At 37.4% G+C, this 22038-nt stretch overlaps 4 protein-coding genes across 5 annotated transcripts; 1 reads left to right on the top strand and 3 right to left on the bottom strand.

The window, feature by feature from the left end:
* Positions 1 to 1019: 1019 nt before the first annotated feature.
* LOC140970729 (uncharacterized) lies at positions 1020 to 3588 on the bottom strand. Its single transcript, XM_073432616.1, has one exon. The coding sequence runs from the start codon at positions 3586 to 3588 to the stop codon at positions 1348 to 1350; it is 2241 nt and encodes a 746-aa protein (XP_073288717.1). The 3' UTR covers positions 1020 to 1347.
* An 89-nt stretch (positions 3589 to 3677) lies between these two features.
* Positions 3678 to 7407, top strand: LOC140970730 (uncharacterized). Its single transcript, XM_073432617.1, has 6 exons — positions 3678 to 3921; positions 4200 to 4265; positions 5053 to 5127; positions 6317 to 6443; positions 6650 to 6775; positions 6876 to 7407. Exons 1-6 carry the CDS (start codon positions 3695 to 3697, stop codon positions 7017 to 7019), a joined length of 765 nt encoding a protein of 254 aa, XP_073288718.1. The 5' UTR covers positions 3678 to 3694; the 3' UTR covers positions 7020 to 7407.
* Positions 7408 to 7836: 429 nt separating this feature from the next.
* LOC140970728 (golgin candidate 4-like) lies at positions 7837 to 15797 on the bottom strand. 2 transcript variants are annotated; one of them, XM_073432614.1, is made up of 15 exons: positions 15412 to 15797; positions 13961 to 14059; positions 13530 to 13625; positions 12830 to 12964; positions 12395 to 12524; positions 12247 to 12311; positions 11512 to 11679; positions 11274 to 11387; positions 10958 to 11086; positions 10554 to 10850; positions 10409 to 10474; positions 9905 to 10107; positions 8956 to 9010; positions 8528 to 8710; positions 7837 to 8261 (listed from the first exon to the last, which is right to left on the bottom strand). In XM_073432614.1, the coding sequence occupies exons 1-15, from the start codon at positions 15631 to 15633 to the stop codon at positions 7953 to 7955; spliced, it is 2271 nt and encodes a 756-aa protein (XP_073288715.1). In that variant the 5' UTR covers positions 15634 to 15797; the 3' UTR covers positions 7837 to 7952. The 2 variants fall into 2 exon arrangements, with proteins under 2 accessions (XP_073288715.1, XP_073288716.1); XM_073432615.1 differs by lacking the exon at positions 15412 to 15797 and adding an exon at positions 15142 to 15379 and having other exon boundaries at positions 13530 to 13737.
* A 3894-nt stretch (positions 15798 to 19691) lies between these two features.
* On the bottom strand, positions 19692 to 21828 carry LOC140970727 (uncharacterized). The gene is made up of 2 exons (XM_073432612.1): positions 21370 to 21828; positions 19692 to 20553 (listed from the first exon to the last, which is right to left on the bottom strand). The coding sequence occupies exons 1-2, from the start codon at positions 21729 to 21731 to the stop codon at positions 20124 to 20126; spliced, it is 792 nt and encodes a 263-aa protein (XP_073288713.1). The 5' UTR covers positions 21732 to 21828; the 3' UTR covers positions 19692 to 20123.
* Between the last annotated feature and the right edge of the window lie 210 nt (positions 21829 to 22038).

Genomic DNA, 22038 nt, shown 5'->3' with positions numbered 1-22038 from the left:
TCTCGATTAATTAATAAATATAACATTGAAATTTCATTTATTCAATCCCAAATTTTTAATCGAAATTTTGAATTCCTGTTACTCCATTCTCATTTGTAAAACAGTAACTGTAAATTATAGACAAATAATGTTATTTTAAATATTAAAATCCACAAGTTTGATAGGGACAAACAGATTAACACTGAATATGTCTAAACGAATAGGATACTACCTTATAGTTGGATTCCATTTTTAAAACTTATAGAATTAGTTTCGTAAATTTATATCCGACTTCGTTGATCTTCTCACCACAAGAAAACCTCAACTTTCCCATATGAACGATTTGCAGAGTCAATCGGCATGGCCCAATTTTGTGAGACGATCTCACATTTCAATTTTGTGAGACGAATTTTCAATTCGACCCGATTCATTGACTGTCTCACAAGATATCTAATCTTTCAATTCTAATAAATATTCTCTAGAGTTCAAGCAAATATGAATAACCGTTCAATGTTACATTAAATGTCACCTAAAATACACAATTCTTTCATTCGAAGGATCCCTAAAACGCTAATTGGGCATGTAAAGTGCACCAATATGCGCATTGTTGGTAATAAGTATGTTATTACCAACAATGTATCCTGGAGGAGTATTATGTAAATGGGTTACACAACCACCCAACCCATCAATAAATGTTGCATAAAAGAGTGGGAGTAGGCTAACGAATCTCTTTCTGGAGGTATGCAACGGCCTTTGGAAGGAATGCAGCCGCAGGGAACATCCCTTTCCTTTTTACTTCTTCTTGAAAGCTACCAATCCCTGCTTCTTCCATCTTAATGCCCCCTCTCGCATCAGTTCTTTCTTGTTTCCCACGGGTTGTCTAAAAGCCGCACTTGGGAGAAAACATTCTGATGCATGAAAACCAAATTACATGTTGTATTGGATGCACAAAATTAAATACAAAAACAATAGTATGACACATCGGCTGTTACAAAAAATGAAAATAATCTTTACTTGGAGCAATAGTACAACACATCGGCTGTTACAAATAATGAAAACATGAGTTCCATATTTCCGCAAATTCTACCATCAGAATTCAAAGACCAACAAATGGTACATAAAATGCATTCCCATAGTAAGAATAAATAAGCATTTTATGAATTTATCATAGCTAGCCCTCTGCCAGCAATGTCGCTGATTCCTCTGAGAGAACTAAGGATACAAGCTTCTTCACAGTGATGTCATTGCGATAGCATTTCCTCATTATGTCATCAAGGCTTCACTCGTATTAAATATTGAGCAGGACATGGTAGAATAGGATTAGAAGTTGGAATTTAACTAGCACTTTTAACACGGTCTCTATGCAATTTAAGTAGAAACCTTGTAGCCCTTTACAAAAGATTGTAATTTTTTCGTCTCACCGACTGCAGAAAGCCACTCAGTGAGGATTTCCATGGTAACATAGTCAGGTTTGCATGCGTGTTCAGTCATCTGATCCATAAGCTCCAAAGCTTTTTCAAACCAATTCCTCTGCTGAAGGCCTTTGAAGATAGCATTATATGTTGTGGTATTTGGCTTCACCCCCTTGCCCTTCATATCATCCATCAAGGAAAGGGCAACCTCTAAATCATCGCTTTTGCACTGGGCATTGATCAACATGTTGTATATAACTGTGTTAGGTGGCACCTTTAAAGATGAACCCATGTCTCTGAATATTCTCATAGCTTCGCCAAGATTATCATTCGAGCAGTATCCTTGAATCAATGCTCCATAAGTGACAACATTGGGTGTTAAACCATCTTTAATCATTTTTTTCATCAGTCTACCGGCATGCTCAAAATTCCCTTCAGCACAGAAATATGAAATTAAGGTATTGTACGTAACTCGATCAGGCTTCAATCTAGCTTGTTCCATATCTTTAATTATCTCACAAACTCTATCCATTTTTTTCTTCCGGCAAAATCCACTGAGCAGAACATTGTAACTGACAATGTCCAAGCAGAAACCTGATGCCTTCATCTTTGTTACGATCAACCAGGCATCATCCATTCTTCCAGCCTGGCTAAGACCCGATATCAAGCCATAGTACGCAACAGCATCTGGAGAGCAGCCATTTCCCTGCATTTCATAGAAGAGCTTCATTGCCTTGTCAATATTGTTAGCACTGCAAAAGGCCACTATCAAGATTGTGTAAGTAATTGGATTCCCTTTCAGGCCCTTCTCTTCCATATGTCTGAAAAATTCCATCGCACCACTAACTCTACCGTTTTTACACATCCCATCCAGTAAAGTATTGATTGTACTTACACTTGGCTCCACACCGGCCTCATTCATTTGCTCAAACAGTTCACGTCCCCTTTCCAGCTCACCAGCTTTACAAAATCCATCAATCAAGGAATTATAAGTAATTGTATCCGGTGGGCACTTACCCTCCAACATCATCCTCTCCATCAACTTTAAACCCTCCTGTTGCCTCCCCACTTTACATAATCCATTGATTAATGTGTTAAAAGTAACTAAATCGGGTTCAATACCAAGTTCTCCATCTCTCATCTTCTCAAACAATTCCAATGCATCATCCACCCTCCGAAACTTACATAAATGATGAATCATGATCGCAATAGTCACAACATTGGGTCTGATCCCTTTCTCTTGCATCTCCTTCATAAACAAATTCATTTTCACATAATCCTGCTCTTTCCCCAACCCTGTCAAAAGGGCATTGCAAGAAACAGTCCCAACATCGCACCCCATGTTTATTACCTTGTGCAGCACGTCCCAAGCCTTATCACACTTCCCATGCTGACATAACTTCGTAATAATTTGCGTAAGCCAGAAAGCATCGGGGAAAATGCCATGTTCACCAAAACTGGAAACAAGCTGACAAATTTCCTCATCTATAACAATCTTCCCACTCCCTTTTCCCCCCAAAATGGAGGAGAAAACTATATCCAATGTATTGGCATTTGGCGGAATACCCGAACCCTGTTCCAGCATTCCTTCGAGCAGCTTCAAAGCTTCATCCACGCGGCCACATTTGAAATACCCATCAATAACTAAATTGAACAAGCTGGTGTTTTTTGATCCTGGATCCATGGAATCGAACACCATGACCAATTCATCAAGCATTCTAGCATTTCCAAAGCACTTGATGAGGAGGGAGGCGGCGTTGATGGAAAGAGGAACATTCTGTTCTCTGGAGAGCTGGAAAAGCTCGTTAAGCTTGGAGGGAAACTTCGGATTCTGACGCATTGCATGCTCCAGAACTGCTTGGAACGCAAAGGAAAGGGATTCCGATTGAAGAGACATCGTTGTGAGGTGGTTGAAGAAGCACATCGCATTTTGGTAATTCGGCAGCTGTCGGGTGAGATTGAGGAGTGAGGCGGGAGACAGGTAGGAGAGAAGAGTGGGGAGGTTAGGGTTGGAGGGCCAATCATTAGGATCAGTAGTCTGGAGGAGAGAGTGCAGTTGGGAGATGGGAGAGGAGGTATCTGGCAGTGTTGGCGGCGGCGATTGTTGGGTCTCCGCCGAGAGATAACGTCTACCGGGGACGGAGCGTGGAGTTCTGAGGGGCTTTAGGAGGGCCAGGGGTCTAACAGAGACTTTCATGGCTGCGTCTGGGCAAGTGCACACCCCTTCCAGTTGAAAAACACTGCTAGCAGAGGCCCATTACTTGAGATTACTGGCCTTCTCATTTGGGCCATTACTTGAGCTTATGGGCCATCTGATAAGACCGAGAAATTCATCGCCCAGTCACTGTTGCTCACAGTACAGGTTGTCGAAGATGCAGAGAACGACGTCGTACGCGAGGCTGCTGGCAAGAAATCGAGGGTTTTGTTCCAAGAGTGGCGATGAGAAGATCGTAGCTTCTGTGCTGTTCGAGAGGCTTCCGGTTGTCGTCCCCAAAATCGACCCCGTTATCTATGCATTTCAAGAGTTCTCGTGAGCATCTCTTTTATTCCTCGTTATTTCTTTTAACTTCTTTCAATAAGAGAATAACTAGCTTTTTCAATTTATATGGAAGGGAGTTGGGGAAGATAAATGAATGCATTGCTTCTTTTGTTTCGTGGAGAAATGTGCAATTGGATATTGAATATTTTCGGCATCAGCAACATAAGCATTTTTCTTTTTGGCTTATGTTGTTGATTGTGTTTTTTTTTTAAATTAAAAAAAGTGGTTATTTTCTTCGTTCGTTTGTGATGCGTTGGACCCATGTCCAGGTTCCGATGGAGACAGCAATATCTCCGCGAATACCCTGAAGCTTTCTTGAAAAAATCTGATGCCAGGTAACCCCTTTTTCCGTTTCTTTTTTTCGTTGGTGGTGGCGGTGTCTATTAACAAATGCTTTGTACATTGTGATAGCTCTTCAATTGTGCCTCGATGACTAGAATGCTAGAATATGTATACTCTTTATCAATAGTAGCCGACAGGAACTAGCCCCTTGTATCTCTTGTGGTCCTTCGATCGGCTGCTGCGTTACCTCTGCATAAAGTTTAACCATCCGATACTAGATGTTTCCCTGCCAACCTGAGCATTTGGGGACAGATTTATAAGCATAAATTACATATCTCTATTTATAGCTGATCACGAAGTGGAACTTCTAGTGATTTTGATTATTCAGATAACCAATATTTATTCTTAAATCTGGGACCTATGATAATGTTTTTGTATTTGTCCATAGATTTATGGGAAGTGGAAAGACAACCTATGCTGTAATGTGATCCAAATTTTCTGCCTATCATATGTTTGACTCGTGTAACCCATTATCATGCACCAATAACTATTTGATTGGACTTTCGTCTGCCTATTTTTCCGTTCTTTCATGCCTTTTTTATTATTTAACACGTGCCTCTCGGATATGGCATCATATAAGCATCTTATTATATCCCGCAACTTATCTTCTACTGCTTTCAAGCTTACTCTATACTTTTCATGTCTGACTGGCTGAAAAAATGCAATGAAAGAATCACGGTCTTGCCTTCTTTATCAAATGCGGATATGTTTAATTCAGTTCTTCTCTCTAGTATCCTCCGCACGAGCTTTGCTATTCGTGGTAACAATGTTTATATACAGGGGAAAAGGAGATTATCAAATTGACTATACCCCAGCTCCACGGATCACCGAGGCCGACAAAAATAACGATAAAAGGTATATTTATCTTTTGTTATTTGACAATCAATGAGTATTCTAAAAAATGGTAGGCGGTAGGCCTTAGACCACCTACCACCTAACATTTAGGCGGCCACTTAAAATATATAATTCTTCTTGTTCATCTTCATATTTATTCAATAATTCTTCTATATCAGATTCAAATTCAAAATCTCATCGTCATTAGGGATGGCAATGGGTAGGGTATGGGTCGGATTTCATACATCCATCCCCATACCCATTTATTAAATCCATCCCCATACCCATCGGGTATTGAATTTCATCATCATCCGCATACCCATCGGATTATCGGATACTCATACCCTACCCAAATACCCAATTATCATAAATAATTGAATTTTTTCAAATTTAAATTGTTTCAATGAAGTTATGAATATTTAAAATATATATATATATAATGAAGTTTTATATATTTTCTTCTCTTTTAATATACAAAGCATCGTTTTTTTAATTTTCAAATTTATGATTATATGTATTGAAAACTCCGAAAATCGGTGGATTGACTGATGAATCTTTAATATAAATAAATATAATTACTATATATATATACATATATTAATTTAAACGGGTATTCGGGTCGGATGTGGGTCGGATTATATCAAACTCGCCTCCATACCCGAACCCGAAAATCCTCATACCCGATTATCCAATTATTTAATCGGGTCTAAAAATCCCTCCATACCCTCTTCTATTCGGGTCGGGTATCTGATCTTCCAACGAGTTCGGAGGAAATTGTCATCCCTAATCGTCATCCGATATAAATTGATTGAAAAATAAGCCGAACAATTTTTTTTAAAAAAATTTAAAATATAAAAATTATATATATCACATTTAGCAGGCGTCTAGACAATCCAGATGGTCGATTTTTTTAACAGCGCTTAGAGGCATCGCCCTTCTAAAAATCGGGGTGCTGGGCGACCGCCCAACGCGTAGACTGTATTAGGCGACGTCTTTTTAGAACACTGAATCAAGATAATATGTATGAGAGTAACGATGATCAAATATTTCTTTTTTTCGCACCTTTAATTACGTCTGCCTGTTTTTTTTATTAGAGAAATGCGAACATTATCAGCGCTCAGTATAAATGCATGCTGAGAAGTTTAATTTGTATGTAACTTTGTATGTTCATAAGTCATTCAATTGACAAAAATTAACTATTTACATGTAGGTCACTGCAAAGAGCACTTGATCGTAGACTCTATCTTCTCCTTTATGGTACCGCCTATGGTTCTACAGGGAATCCTGTCTGGCATTTTCCTGAAAAAGTTTATGAGTCTGAGCAGACATTACGCAGGGTAATTTGGCTTGCAACTTAATGTAGTTGAGTTTGGGTTGGATCATTTGATTTGAGGAACGGATTTCCAATCCATGGATTTGGAAATTGCGCAAACAAGTGAATAGGTTTTATGAATAATTTGAAATCCTCTACCTCCAAATTAGTCCATCAGAATGCAGCCTCCATTATTTGAAAACTAACACAATCCAAATGTTTGCATTGTAGTGTGCGGAATCTGCCTTGAAATCTGTGTTAGGAGATCTTTCCCAGGCATATTTTGTTGGAAATGCTCCAATGGGCCATATGATCATACAACCTTTGGAGAATAATCTGGACAACCATTTTCTTAAGGTAAGTGTCCTGTTAAAATGAAGACTCTGCTCTAGACATGGACTCATTTAGCGTATTGTAAGTAAGCTCTCTTGTTTAATATCTCCTACATTCTTGGCAGCGATTCTTTTTTAAATCTCAAGTGATTGCCACGAACAAGTTAAATATTGGAAAATGCGAAGATTTTGTCTGGGTCACAAAGGATGAATTACTAAGTTATTTTCCAGAGCATGCCGAATACCTTAACAAGATGATAATCAGCTGATGCATTTTGCTGTTCTGTGTTTCGAATTACTTCTTGAAATCGATTACCGATGTAATGTGACTGCGTATTTTTCCATCTCAATCCTCTATTCCTCATAGAAGGTACTGAAGATCAAGAGTTGGAATTTTGTAAGCCGAATAGAGGATTTTTAGGGAGAAGAATACCCGCAGTAGTCAATTGCAAGGCTCGATGAGGAGCCCACTGTCAAGGCTACGTACGTAGTTGTTTCGTTAAATGTAATTAATTTATTTTATATTTGGTTCTTTCCATTAATGCTACTGCTTTCTCTTTCGAAATCAATAGTATTTGCAAGGCCTTTTTTTGTTGCCATATATGAAGTCACTCTGTGGCAAATGAGGTTTAAGTTCTAGTCATGATATTTTGTTGATTGACAGTGTTTGAACAAGAGCTTTCTCTCTTTATCACATGCACATCTTTTGTTTATATAATCTATGGCAAAATCGAACTTCCGAAGCGTCACGAAATTTTGAGTTGGTTAACTATAAATATCCCATCCCCGCAAATTGGATTGTACTTTGACTAGGGATCATGAAATTTTGAATACTAAATAAAAACATGTGAGATAATGAACGAAATTACTTCAAGCACGAGAAAATCAAATAACAAATTTATACAAAGTTTGACTACATTAAATCCTTAACAAATAAAAAATTTATACCTTACAATGGTTCAAAGCCACGAGAGTTTCACTTCAGTGTCTTCTTATCGGGCAGTTGCCAGCAATTACTCAGAATATACAGTGCCTAAGTGACTAACTTAAATAGGAATGAATCTCTTTAATTCAACAGATTGGACAAAAGAATTGAAAGAACAAAATATGACAACTCAATCCAAAGGGTATTAACAAAAATCTATACTTCTTGAGTATTTACAGTCACAATTACATTCATTATCAATACCTCGGTGGTATTCTTAAGTTCTGAAATTGTTTTCGGATGAGGTGAGAGGAACGGTGGAAAACTCAGAATCAGAAGGTTCACGATGCAAGAAATTTCTGTGAAACGAAGGGAGCACTTGGTTTTGGTTTACGTAATGGCTTGGTCTTGTGGTATTTGAGACAGTGGAGGAAATCCCACTATTATAATCGGTTAGATGTAAATTTGTGTCTGTGGCATTGGGACTTCCTTCGTGTTGATCTCGCTTCGATCCATTGTTAGCCCCCCTCTTTTCTTTTTCTTCATTTTCTTTAAGTAGAAAATCCACCCATAGATCTGCAAATGACTGAACAAAAGTTTCCAGAAATGATTTTAGAAACTTGGTGGAAGAATAATGGAGAATCCATTAGTTGTTAAATGAAGCAATCCATGTTCACTAGAGAGCTAAGAAGTCTAGTTTCTTGGATGGAGAGTGTAGTGGGAAATGTAATTTGTTTTTGTTATCCCTATCGACCAAATTTGGAAGTTGAGAAGGCAATCTATATAATGCATTTAAACCCTTATCAAAAGGAGAATAAAAAAACCACAAGAGAAAGGAGTGGTGAGAAAGACCTGGTCGTCTGACATAGCGGTCGAAGCTTCAGCAGAGCTGCCACCCAAGATTCCCCCAACTAGTCGACCAGGAAGACCCAGCACGCCCCGGACTACACCTTTGCCAGCTCCTTGCTGAGCAATGCCTATCCTTTGCTTGTCTTCATCGGAAAATCCCAGCATGCGAACCATTAGATCGAGAACCTGAAACATTGAGCAAATACAGGTTACTGTGGATGGCAGACGGGTACTTCTTGCTCATGCATTATATAAATTGTCATTAAGTTATTCCACATATGGCAGATGGGTATGAGCTTTCAAATGAATGATTAGGTATCAGTGATTCTTAGCTGAGCTAGAAGAAGATTACTCGATATATACTGAATGATTTTTAAGTAGCTTAAGTTCCTAAGTTAACATTTCTACATCCTCCAGATCAGTTACTGTACCTCTTTGCTGTGATTCCTCTGGAAATATGTCACCAGTAATTTAATTACAATGCGCCTGCAATAAGACCATTTGTTATATTCCTTAATCAAAGGAAAGTTCACAACTTTTTAGAATTTATATCAACCAGAGCTAATTCAAGTTCAAAATATTATATGATAATGTAACCGGAAATCCATGACATCTTAAAAGTAAATACATACAACACTGACAGCATAATACAAACATGATTATTTTAGAGTCGCACAATATTCAAAACATGTTCTCAAATTTGAACAATCATGGAGAAGGGCAGTCGGAAGGACAAGCAGAAAAAGTGGTTTTCAATATTTCCCCCAATCTCCCATTTTCTTTAACAAAAACGAAATAGAAAGTTCATATGGTGGAGGTAGGTAACTCTAAACATTGATGATACTAGCACCCAGAGGCAGTTTAGACACTGACAGTTTGGGTACAGTCCAGAGAAAATGCTAAAATTTATTCTGGATGAGAATGGAGATGTTAGTGCCAGGATACAAAAAGATACAACACCACCAGCTTCCTAATCGATACGCAGGTACCTTGTTTCCCAATTTATCAAAAAGGCATATTCGGAAGCTTTCAACTTCCTCAAGTTTTGACTCTTGATTTTTCCTTTTCTCTTTTTAGTATATGATTGGGGAATTTGGTAGGGGGGGATGAATGTAGTCGCAAAACAGTGGAAAACAAAGATTACAGAAACTTTTTAGGTCTTAGGGATTGGATTTCCTACACGTGAAGTATAATATGATACAGATGACCACAAAGTAGTGAAGTCATATTGGGTTAATGGTCCTTCCAGTGACCCCAACATAGATAGCTTGTAAAGCAATGCTATAAAAAACAGTTGTGACTAGAGCCACTGCCTCACAAAGAATGATCATATTTGGTCAACCTCGAATTAAAATAAATGAAAAGATCAGGTCGTCTCACCTGTCAACAAGAAAATCAGAGTCCACAGACATTCGGTTTAGCCTTGTCATGCTTTGCTCGAGAGCTCGCCGCAGTTTGTCATTATCCTCCTCAAGCTTCTTAACTCTGTTATTTCTTTCCTCAACCGCTCTTTCAGCTTGCAAAAGCTTCCCTAATATCTCTTCCTTCCCCCTTTTTGATGCTTCTGTTTGTTGTTGCTCTTCCTAACAGCAGATACAATACAGGGAAAAATGAGGGCTTAAGTTAAATTGGAAACGATAAAAAAGGACATACATCTTGTCAAGCAACCAGATCATGATCATGGCCATGAATGAGTAAGCTAACGAACTTCAAAAAAACATGATTAAAATATCAAAGCTCACAGTCGTGTTTCTCATTCACAATATGTGAAAAACATGAAATAGAACTGTAAGTTATTCAAATACATCAAGAAAAAAAATTATTTGAAAGCTTCGATACACATGCGCTGATGGCGAAAAATGTGACAAAGTTGAGAAATTACACCTTCAACATCTCGGAAAGTCGAGCTGATGCTTCTTTAGCCATGGATAATTCCTGTCCAAGACGTTCCTGAACAGAAAGTATGCACAAGTCATACACACATTCTTTTCCTTTCTCATCTAATATCAACCACGAAACAAAATTTTACCTTAGCTTCCATTTCAGCATAATACTGGCCAAGGGCAGTTTGCAGATTCAGAACTTCCATATTCTTTGTATCTATTGTGCTCCTACAGCTAGTCAATTTTCTATTAAGCTCTTCTATAATTTCCTTACACTTCTTGAGTTCATTAATATTGGACATTTTAATTTCTTCCTCACTTCCAACTGCCTGCTTCAGAGCTTTCTCCAATTGTAGTATTTGAACTCTTTTATATTCATTGGCTTCTCGCAATTCCACGATGATTTTATTGTCCTCGTCCATCTTCTCTGACTCTTCAGATTCCTGTGGATATTGTTTCCATCACTCAAAATCAAACAAGCACTTAAATCGTTGATATTGTGATACCGAGACAACATAACACCAAAAAGAGAAGAGGAACGGCATCAGACCTTTTCCAGCAAGTGCTGCTTAAGGCGATTCAATTCTTTTACCGCTTTATCCCTTCCTCGGCGCGCTTCATTTAAATCATTCTCCAGCTTCTGCATAGACCGCACTATTTCTTCCTTGTGAGAAAATGCCTGCCGTGTATTACCTCTTAGACTAAAGGCAAAGATAGTAAAGAGCATGAATGCACACACTAGAAAAGTAGTGAAAGTAAATGCTCAAATCCTAATCCCTTGAAAGAGATCTAGAAGAAATGAAGTATGGGAAAAGAAAAATGGAAATAGATCATAATCAACATCAGAAATGGAAAATACGACCCACCTCATTCGAGCTAGTGGAATGCTTATTTGAAGAGTCTATATTGCCGGGTATGTTTTGATGCAACAGAGAAGAATGATTTGCCTTTAAAGCCGCCTCTAGCTCATCTTTTTCTTTCTATCATGAAAAATTATATTAAATCCACGGTGCATATGAATAAATGCACACATACATGCATGAAGCGTCAATAGGCACATGTATATGAAAACACACACACAAAGAGAAATGGTAAGATATCGACCTTAATAACAATCTTTTCATTCTCTAAAGAGGAAATGACCATTTTCAATTTCTCTACAGAGTCATTGGTTTCTTCTCTGTCAGTTCTATGCAACTCTGTTTCCAATCGTCCTATCTTTGATATCTTCCGTTTCAGCTCTTCATGCGTTTTGTTCAACTCTTTTGACATCTGTAGATGAGGAAAATTTTACCATGTCCAACTACATTGTATGAGGAATAAAAGAGTAAAAGGAGAATTCTGATGGTTTTAACTGCCTGCCCTAATGGAGATAAGTAGATTGCATAAAAATAGTCGTGTATCAGTATCACCAGCATAATAATCCCCAAATTTAGCAAAAACATGGATAACTTCAACAAATGCTGTTGACCACCCATTCTATATATAGGAATAACAAACTAAATTACTTTTTCCCATTTCCTGAACTACAAACACAAACTAGTAAAAGGATATATGATGAGATATCATCCTGTTATAAGCAACATTAACATAGCATTACTATATTATATTTCAACAGGTATCAAACAGTTGATGCATTGCCTAACTTAAAATAGCACAAAAATTAACTCAAAAGTGCCACTGTTATAAGCAACATTAACATAGCATTACCATATTATATTTCAACAGGTATCGAACAGTTGATGCATTGCCTAACTTAAAATAGCACATAAATTAACTCGAAAGCGCCACGTGACAACAAAAGTTATCATTTAAGAAGAGAACAACTAAGGAACTCACTTCATCATTTTGCCTTTTTAATGAGCTCAGATCTTGCTGAAAAGATCCGTTCAACTTCTTCTCATCTGAGAATTGATGAAATACATCAATCAAAATATTGAAAGCTGACATGGGAGCAGAGCTGGATCTTTAAAAAGTTTAAAAATACCTTGTAACATTAATTGCAAACTTTCCAATCTGTCATGATCTTTCTCAAGTTGTATCACCAGTTGTTTCATTTGTGTTTCATGAGTTGCTTTCATCACTGCCATATTCTCTTCCATCATATCTGTGAGTTCCTAGAAGGCATTAATACAGCTATTGTCAAGTCCAAACACAGTTGAAGATAGAAAGTTGAAATTATCAACTGTATAATGGGACAATTTTTTTGATGAGATCTTCCATTTTCAATTCCACGTGCATGGAAAACAAGTCGAAAAATTCATATGCATTTAGTGAAGACAAAAATCAGAACATGGGTGAAGTAAAGATTCGGCCATTTCTCTGAAAGAAAATGACTTCTACATGCATAGAAGAATGGATGCCGCTCAATCCCAGAAAAGACTGAGACTTGTCTATCTGGAAAAGAACATTTTTCTCTTACTTCTGCATCTGTCGAAGTGGTTCCATTTCTTTGTCCATCCTGTTTTGGGACAGTACCATTGGCTTGTGACCTTCCGGCAGAATGGATCTTCGCTGCAGCTTTATTATGGCGATTTGAAGAAAGATCGCCATTCCCCTGAAAAATTACATAAAAATCAGCTTATAGAAGGTAAATCTTCCTTTTTCAAATATGCTTAGACCAAGAAATTTGCGACAAAATGTTGAAAATTTTATTTATAAACAAAAGGCCATTAATTACATCAACTTATTCTTTCCAACGGATCTGATGTCCAAAACATTATAATTATCACTAAAACACAATTCAAACTTGAATCAGCTTCACCATCCACATTCCAACCCCTCATCAATATCAGCATTAGCCTCTCCACCAGTCACCTCTGCCAAGGTAATCAATCTTATATTTCAAACTCCATGAAACTGCTTTCCATTACCAAATTGAATTCACACTTGAACCTAAAAATGTGTACTAGGACTGAAGTATATACTGCCTCAAAGAATTTAGGATCCATGAAAGGTATACACTGAATACTGATTTCATAATTAACAGAATAGATTACACATTCACATCTCACATTTTCTTGATATTTAAATCCAAAACTTTATTTACATTCAACTAAGACCAAAATCCAAATCCACTAACATATTTCTGTCTCAACCCATATCTTAAATCTTTAGCGTACCTTATGCACAGTTTTGACTGCACTTAGAGCAGTGTTTGTAGTAAGGAGATTTTGTTTCAATGAGCCATTTTCTTCAGTCAGCCTTGAAATTCGTTCCTGTAATTTAAGATCACGGCATACGAGGCCGCCACCAAGTCTGTTTATAAATTTGCTGATAAAACAGTGATAATTCATGCTAAAATTTCAGGAACATTGTGGGACCTGCTAACTGCAATTTGTCCAACTAAAATCATTTAAGACTTTTCTCATCAGCAGTTTCCAACAAAATAATGTGATGCCAGAGATAGATTTTAAAAGTCGGAAAGTACAATAGAAAGGAAAGGAAGATGTTCTTTGATTTTTATTTCTTATAAAAAAATTCCTTTAGTTCAACCTATTTAGCAAAAGAAGTAAATGAAAGAGGGAATAAGTGTAAAGGGAAAACAAACAACCTCTTTTTCTTTCAATAAAGCTGCATAATTCACTGATAAAGCTTTGATTTCTGCCTCAGATTCCTTAAGTCTTTTAATATCTGATTTGTATCGTTCAATCTGCAAGAGAAAAAATGTATCAAGGAGCATAGCTGGTCACACCAGAAGCCGGATGAAGCTAAAAATTGCTCAATATAGCCAACCTCATGAAGCAAGAATGCAAGGCAAAAGTAATAACATAATCACCCCCCACCCCCCACCTGTCTAGAAATCTAATCACAATTCGGCAAAAAGTATTGTGTAAAATAATAATCCGTTAGGAAAAATCTGAAATCATTTCATGCAAGTTAGATTAGGAATAACGCTATGGATGATGTTTCCTATTCGTTTCATCTCAGATCAGATTAGATACCCACTAGATGCAGATGCGCAATCCGCCCATAGTCAAAAACAAAATCCATCTGTTTCAAAAACCTAATCAAGCCATTAACAACTCAGTCTCATAGCCCTCTGACATGAAAATGGCAATATTGCCAAATTAAACACATCAATTACCACGCAGATTTACTGAAACATATGGTTAAAATAATCTTTGTGGCCAGTAAAAAAGCCAGTCAATCAAACCAGTTCTGCATGCCGAAGTTAGGACACAAAATGAAACAGGAATTGGCACCTTCCAACAAGCAAGAGCTAACTTCAACCTGAATAAATTAAACTGAAGAAAGACTCCAGTCTTACAATCACTGACACCAAAACCAACTGAATCTGAAAAAAGTAGTAATGATTAAATAGATCAAAAAATTCTATTTTGCAAAATAACATTTCTCTGGATTGAATTTTGAAACGAAAATATATACTGACTTACTAAATTCCAATCCACAGTCCACAATTCTATAACGATATTTGTTCACAGCTTAATTAGTAATGCATCAGAAGTCCTAAAAACCGAATCAGATAAAAAAAAATGTCTGGAGTCACTATAAAGCATCGCTATCAGAGTCTCACCACATATGCATATAATATGTTCAAGGGCACAACTACAACTTGTATCCTAATTCTTGCAGGGACAAACCAGTGAAAAGTAATTTTCAAAGACCAAGAACGAAAATCATACTCAGGAAATTTTGAAGACACGATCTTCACGTCCAGATCATGGTAGGTTTTAGCATAGATAGACAATGCCATAAACAATCAAACCTCACCCAAAATCAAGTCGGGCACAAAAAAATGTTTAGCTTTGTGAAACATCCTTCAATTAAGAAGTCTAAGAATCCCGCTCGACCTCTCACTAATTCGCCCATAGAAAAAAAAAATTCATTTCAAGATCACATTAATTGTCAGATGGAGAAAATAAAAATGAAAAACGTAAATTAAACAATTCCAACTAAAAAAACAAATATAAAAAAAATCGCCGGAGAAAAACACTACCTCGCTAAATCGAAACGAATACAACACAAATAACTCATAAATACCTCGTGATCATAAGGTGAATCGAAGCCATTTGTGATTCGCGAATGCATCGGCGAGCTTGAACGATTAAAATTGCGAGAAATTCGCCGCTCAAAAACTCCATTATTGTTTTCCAATCGATCCCGGGGAGGAGTATACAAGGAGAGCTCATCATCGTCCTCCTCGTGAACATCTAGTGCAATTTTACTCAAACTTTCCTTTAAATTAGCCACAGAACTCCACATGGCATAGAATTATAAGCGGCAAAATGCCCTCCTGTATTATTCTTGCATATATATCTGAATATTTGTCGGTGATATTGTTTCGGATTTGAACTTCAAGAGGCTGGTGAAGTTTGATCGAGGGAAACACTGTTAGAAAAATGAAATGAATTAGATTTGGGGTTTAAATATTGAGGTAGAATCTGATAATAAAACGTGAAATAAATAGGCTGCCTATCGCCATCGTTCCAAAAAAAAAAACAGGAACAAAAAATGATCGGGCCAGAAGATATTCACTGATCATTAATTATTCGGGCTTAAACTTTTAAGAATTGGGCTCTATATTCCATTTCCCAGCCCATTAAAATTCAATACTTATTTTTTAGTTTTTAAATCAATAATGGTCAACTTTTATATACATGTACACAACAGGTCGGAGAATTTTTGTCTAACCAAACAACGCACCCGACTCTAACCCGAGACCTCTTGGATCTTGGAGCCTCACTCATGCTACTAAAAGTCGGTTTTTCTTTTCTCATTTAGTTCATACACCGATAAAAGATATATGAATTCTCAAAAAGAGGATCTAACCCCTATGCCACATAAGGACTTTAGATTTTCGAAAAAAGACGTGGATAGATTCTTTTACATAGACGTTGCGGCCGTCGAACACTAAGATATAATATACATGCTCTCTCACTTCCCCACTCCCATGAGGATGGTCTACAGGGTTCATAACTACTCCTCTTACTACATGACGCTTACTTAGCCAATGCTTAGATCAAGCTCTACTCAAATAAACGTCATGTAGTAAGATGATACTTGTGTCAGTTAGAAGTACAAATCAATTGTAGATGTTGTCAATGCTCGTGAGATGCCCATATCTTTTGATGAACTACGTGAGAAGTTATTGAACAAAGTGTTATGTCAACTTCAGCCACCATCTCTCTCTTTTCCTGGTTCGTAGCAAATCAAAGAAACAAGCTATGGTGACCTTCCATCACCTCCAACAACCACCGGCCGGGACATCACTCTACTCTTACTGCGTCAGGTTTTACAAGCACTTCACTTGCTGGTTCACAAGGCAACCGGCCACCTCCTCGCCCATATCTAGGCACATGTGAAGCTTGTGGTACTCAAGGACTCACGGAAAAACGCCCCCAACTTTCAATTAGTCATGACTCGATCCACAAACAATCGTCAAACTCAACAGTCATTTTTCCGATTTTAAATATTACGTCATCTTTGCGGTCACTTTACTAAATGCATTTGATACTACCCTCTCGAAAAGAAATCTCATGTTCTTGATGTTTTTGTACGATTCAAATTCTATTGTAGAAAAATATTTTCTTTGTCCCATAATAACACTATATTCTGATAATGGAGGCGAATACGAAGCTCTCACCAACTTTCTTTCTCAATCTGGAACGACTAACCTTACTATCCCTCCTCATACTCCGGAACACAATGGTTACTCAGAACAGCGTCACCAACGTAACACATCGTTGAAACTGGTCTTGCTCTTCTCCCACACGCCTTCATTCCCCTTACTGGAATTATGCTTTTGCTATAGCAGTGTACCTTATTAACTGCATGCCAACCCCCAACTTGCAGTTAGGGGTGAGTATTCGGTTAATTCGGTTACCGACCGAACCGAATTAGCAATAACCGAACCGAACCGAAATATTTAGCCATAATCGAACCGACCGAATTAATTTTCATAACCGATGAAAACCGAACCGAATTAAAATCGGTTAATTCGGTAGTTTTTAAAAAAATTTGTGATTTAATTGTAATTATATATGTAATTTTTTTTTAACACTACCGTCGACACAAATGCATAAAAACATGAAATCACACACATCACAAATGTATAAGTTTTGTTTGAACACAATTAATACATGGTTTTTATAAAATAACATAACATGGCCACAAAATATATATATATATAAATAATAAAAATTTATTAAATAATATTATTTAATAAATCGGTTAATTCGGTTAACCGATTTCAAAATTTTGAAAACCGTAACCGAACCGATATAACCGATATTTTTTAAACTTAAAAACCGAATTTCCGAATTGGCTCGGTTCGGTCGGTTAATTCGGTTTAACCGAAATATTGCTCACCCCTGTTTGCAGTACGTTCTCAATCATTAACTCTCCCCCCACCTACGGAAAGTTGCACGTATTTTTGGGTGTCTTTATTACCCCTGGCTTTGTCCGTACACTACCTAGAAGCTTGAACCTCGTTTTCATCCCTGTCTTCTTGGGATATTCCTTGACACCAAGTGCTTACTATTGTCTTGACCACAGCAATTCACACATTTATGTCTCTCGTCATGTGAAGTTTATAGTCTATTTTTCCATTCTACTCTCTCCACACTCATCTTTCACGGCCACAGTCTGACACACTCTCGCATTGGCTTATATTCACAATTCACAATTCACAATTCCCAATAGGCTACTCAATCCATCATCCGAAGCTCCGATGACTCTACCTCCAGCATATGTTGACCCTTCGTCCCCATCCCACACAACCATACCAGTTGATGTCACCACCAGAGTTTTCAACCTCTACTTCCAATCCTCAATCGATCACCCACCCTTCCTCGAGTCAATCTTTTACAGCCAACACTAACCAAAACTCGTCAACTTTACCTCCAAACACCCAATCATCTCATCATAACAACCATCCAATCATAACCAGAGCCAAGTCCAATATTGACAAACCTGTAACCAAACCTAACCTCAATAATCAACTTAATCTCATTCATACCACAGAACCCTCAACTTCAACCCAAGCCCTCAAAGACCTCATTGGCGTCAGTCCATGTCAGAGGAATATAATGCACTAGTAAAAAAGGTACTTGGGAGCTCGTTCCTATGGATCGATCTCAGAATATTATTGGCTGAAAGTGGATTTTTTGAATAAAAAGATTTCCTAATGGAATCATCGACAAATACAAGGCTAGTCTCGTCGCAAAAGGTTTTCATCAACGTCTAGAATTGATTTTTATGATACATCGAGTCTGGTCGTTAAGCCCACCACAATTTATATAGCAGTCACTCGTGGGTGGATTTACGCCAGCTTGATTTCAATAATACCTTCCTAGAAGGTCACTCCTCACAGGAGGTATTCATCTCTCTCTCAAAGGAAGGACATTGCATTTGCAGCCAAACTCTCGCAATTTATGCACCGTCGTATGCTCGATCAGTGGAATGCAGTAAAACATCTACTTTGTTATCTATGCGGTACAATGGACCATGGTCTCTTAATCCATAAAAACTCCAATGACTCACTTCATGCTTTCTATGATGCTGATTGGGGAGGTAACCAAGATGAGTACACATCAACCGCAGCATACATTGTTTATCTTGGCAAAAATCCGATCTCTTGGAGTTCTAAGAAACAATGTACTGTTGTACGCTCACCCACTGAGGCAGAATATCGTTCAGTTGCTGCAACTTCATCTGAATTAAGCTGGATACGCTCACTTCTCACAGAACTTGGTCTACAACTTCCACAAAAACCTGTGATATATTGTGATAACATCAGGACAACCAATCTGTGGTAACCCTGTCTTCCAATCAGGCATGAAACACGTTGCTCTAGATTATCATTGTATCAGGGAACAAGTACAGAGCGGTGCTCTTCGTGTAGCTCATGTCACTTCAGCAGATCAATTGGCGGATGCACTTACTAAACCATTACTTTGAACTCGCTTTAAACATATATACAACAAGATTGGCACCGCCTCTCGGAGCTCCATCTTGCTGGGTATGTAGAAGAAACTCCATAAAGTTAGCTGTTGATCATCTTCCCACCATTAGTGCTCAATCATTTAGCCATTATCTAGCATACTAGATAATTAAGAATATTTTGTAAGTATTGCGTTTCTTCAGTGCTCCCCAATTAACTTTATCAAATGGTTAAGTGTCCATTCGTCAAGTTTCAGAGCTTGGATACACACATTTACAGAGCCACAAAAGACACTCAAACAGTGGCATCCAAAATTCACAGGATTTTCTTTCGATATCACCTTATAAAAGAAAGAGATCAAAATAGAAAGTTAGAAGTATGTCCTAAAAGCATGAAATGCACAATTTATTTCGCTCAATACATGCATTATTGAGAAGATATAAGCCAAGACAGCTTAGTACAGAAGACCTTATTATTTACTCAGCTCATATGCCATTCAGGGAATTTACATTACATAGTTATTGACAGATGCCTGAGCTTTTAAAATTGAATTGTGTCAGCATCATACAAAATTTGATACATTTTGAAATTCCAGAGCACAATGCTTTGGAAAGGCATCTCAAGATAAGCTGGAGGACACCATAAATCAACATCCACCACAAAGGCAAAAATCATCTCGTATAATCCCGGCTCGAATATAGATTTCCAGAAGATGAAAGTTTGGAAACTTCAGTTTCTTCTACTATAATGCTGACCAAAACTCCTACAAGGCAAACAAGCTCTATGTTTCTCATTATCTTTCAGAAAACACTTACTCACCGGAAATTTCATTAACAGCACGGTTTTTCATCGAGGCGGATGAAAATTCAAAATAAGTAGGCTTTGGGGTTGAGGGGCAGCCTATTGTCCGTATCATCTGCTCCACCCCTAACACTTGAAATTTATGGGGTCCATTTAAAGCAAAATTGTGAACTCTGTGCTCGTAGATCTTCCCATTTTTGTCTAGCTTATACTCTGAAGTCCCATCAAACCGGCTACGGCTCTCCCATGGAATTCGTGGGATGCCATGAACAATCCAACGAACCATTATCATGTTCTCTGATGGTTGCCACACACTTACAATGTCAACCCACAAGGCTTTGAAAAGGATCCCTCCATAAAATCTTAACGACCAGAAGATTGACTTGTAGTTTTCTATACCAGCAAAAGTGTTGTATGGATCTTTGAAAACAATATCGTCCCTACGCAATGAACAAAGAAGAATGAAAAATTAGAGAAGTTTAATCTTATCCTTTCTCATTCACGGTGAGGGACAAACTGTAACAAGTCTCGTGAAATTATACAGTTTAATTAAATCATGATTGAGAAAAACAAATTCATATCTCCAATGCTAAAGCCTTTTACACACTCCGAGCTGAATAAATTTATGAATCATCCACTCCACACAAATAGGTATTTGAATTGTGGGGGATACTATACTATGAGAAGTCAATCAAAAACTTTCAAGAAGCAACATATGGCAAATTAACACATACAATCAATAAACTCAAAAGATGGGTGAGCTAATGAATTTTATAAAATCTTTTATTACAGGACCTAAGTCATAGGAAACCAACCCAACAAGGTAGACAGACGTTCTATGTAGCCAATCTCCATATTATTGCTCCTATCCGTAGCTGTGTACTTGACCACCCGAAGCTACATGACAGGAGTGAAATATGGATTAACTACTATCGCAGAGCAGTCCCTAACCACCGATTGGCTTAAATGGGTGGAATTAAAAGCCGATCATTCCCCTGATTTTACCTCGATATCATGTATTAATCAATAAATTTTCATAAAATCGGTCAAACTGGCCATAAAAAATTGATCTATGCAAAACTAATACAGCTTTCAACTCAATCTAACACATCGATCAATAGTAAATGAAGCAAAAACATAAAAAAGGTGAAGTAAACTAGAGAACAGGCAAACAGATAGCCATCATGAGTAACAAACTATTTGATTATGCATTTTTTGCAAACAGAAATGCATGAAAAGTTTCTTTAACGTCAAACCTGTAGATATCAAAGCTGAGCTCTTTGTGGAAAAGCTGGGGAAACTCCTCTCGGAGGGTCCGAATAGCATAACCCGTATTGACATGATAGTTCCGCCTCTCTTCTTCCTCGTCCTCACTCTTTCTCGAAGGAAAAGGCGCGGTTTCACTCTGCTGCACCTCAGAGGAGAAAATCCCGACACTATCCTCGTAATCACCCCTCAAATTCAAAATCTGAGCAGAACCCTTTTCCAAATCCCTAACACTGGAAGAGACCCTAATCCCAAAATTCCTACTCTTGATACACTGAGCAATTGATGATTGATTTTCTCGTCTAATTCCAACTGATGAAAAGATCTCCGGATAGGGGATTAGAAGCGCCATTCTTTTGATATCAGATAAAGGAAATATATCCAAATTTTTGCGCGATGATTTTCGAAAGAGGGACCTTTTGTTCCCTTCAAGCTTTAAATATCGATAATTATGCGGTGTGAATATCGACAGAGTAGTCGAAATGTTTGAAATTGATTACTTAGTTTGACTAAATTTATTTTACAAGAGTATAATGTGTTGTTATAAAAAAAATTTATTGTTAAAATTACAAAAAAAAAAATTAAATTTATTTTAAATAATTTTAATTTGTTTGATATTATAAAATTTTTTTTTATAAAAATTATTAAAAAAATATTAT

This window comes from Primulina huaijiensis, chromosome 2 (assembly GCF_012295235.1).
Source record: "Primulina huaijiensis isolate GDHJ02 chromosome 2, ASM1229523v2, whole genome shotgun sequence".
Taxonomy (NCBI): domain Eukaryota; kingdom Viridiplantae; phylum Streptophyta; class Magnoliopsida; order Lamiales; family Gesneriaceae; genus Primulina; species Primulina huaijiensis.
The sequence above is the reverse complement of the archived record's forward strand: the minus strand, read 5'-3'. Positions and strand labels throughout refer to the sequence as shown.

What these genes read in the sequence shown, in the direction of transcription:
- LOC140970729 (XM_073432616.1), bottom strand. Translation starts at nt 3,588, where the DNA reads ATGAAAGTCTCTGTTAGACCCCTGGCCCTCCTAAAGCCCCTCAGAACT.
- LOC140970728 (XM_073432614.1), bottom strand. Translation starts at nt 15,633, where the DNA reads ATGTGGAGTTCTGTGGCTAATTTAAAGGAAAGTTTGAGTAAAATTGCA. An exon ending in TAAAAAGGCAAAATGATGAA is followed by an intron (nt 11,680 to 12,246) that starts GTGAGTTCCTTA and finishes CCTCATCTACAG; the next exon opens with ATGTCAAAAGAGTTGAACAA. An exon ending in AGAGGAATCACAGCAAAGAG is followed by an intron (nt 8,711 to 8,955) that starts GTACAGTAACTG and finishes TCAATGTTTCAG; the next exon opens with GTTCTCGATCTAATGGTTCG.
- LOC140970727 (XM_073432612.1), bottom strand. Translation starts at nt 21,731, where the DNA reads ATGGCGCTTCTAATCCCCTATCCGGAGATCTTTTCATCAGTTGGAATT. An exon ending in CTCAGCTTTGATATCTACAG is followed by an intron (nt 20,554 to 21,369) that starts GTTTGACGTTAA and finishes TTCATTGCGTAG; the next exon opens with GGACGATATTGTTTTCAAAG.
- LOC140970730 (XM_073432617.1), top strand. Translation starts at nt 3,695, where the DNA reads ATGGGCCATCTGATAAGACCGAGAAATTCATCGCCCAGTCACTGTTGC. An exon ending in GACAAAAATAACGATAAAAG is followed by an intron (nt 5,128 to 6,316) that starts GTATATTTATCT and finishes ATTTACATGTAG; the next exon opens with GTCACTGCAAAGAGCACTTG. An exon ending in TGGACAACCATTTTCTTAAG is followed by an intron (nt 6,776 to 6,875) that starts GTAAGTGTCCTG and finishes CATTCTTGGCAG; the next exon opens with CGATTCTTTTTTAAATCTCA.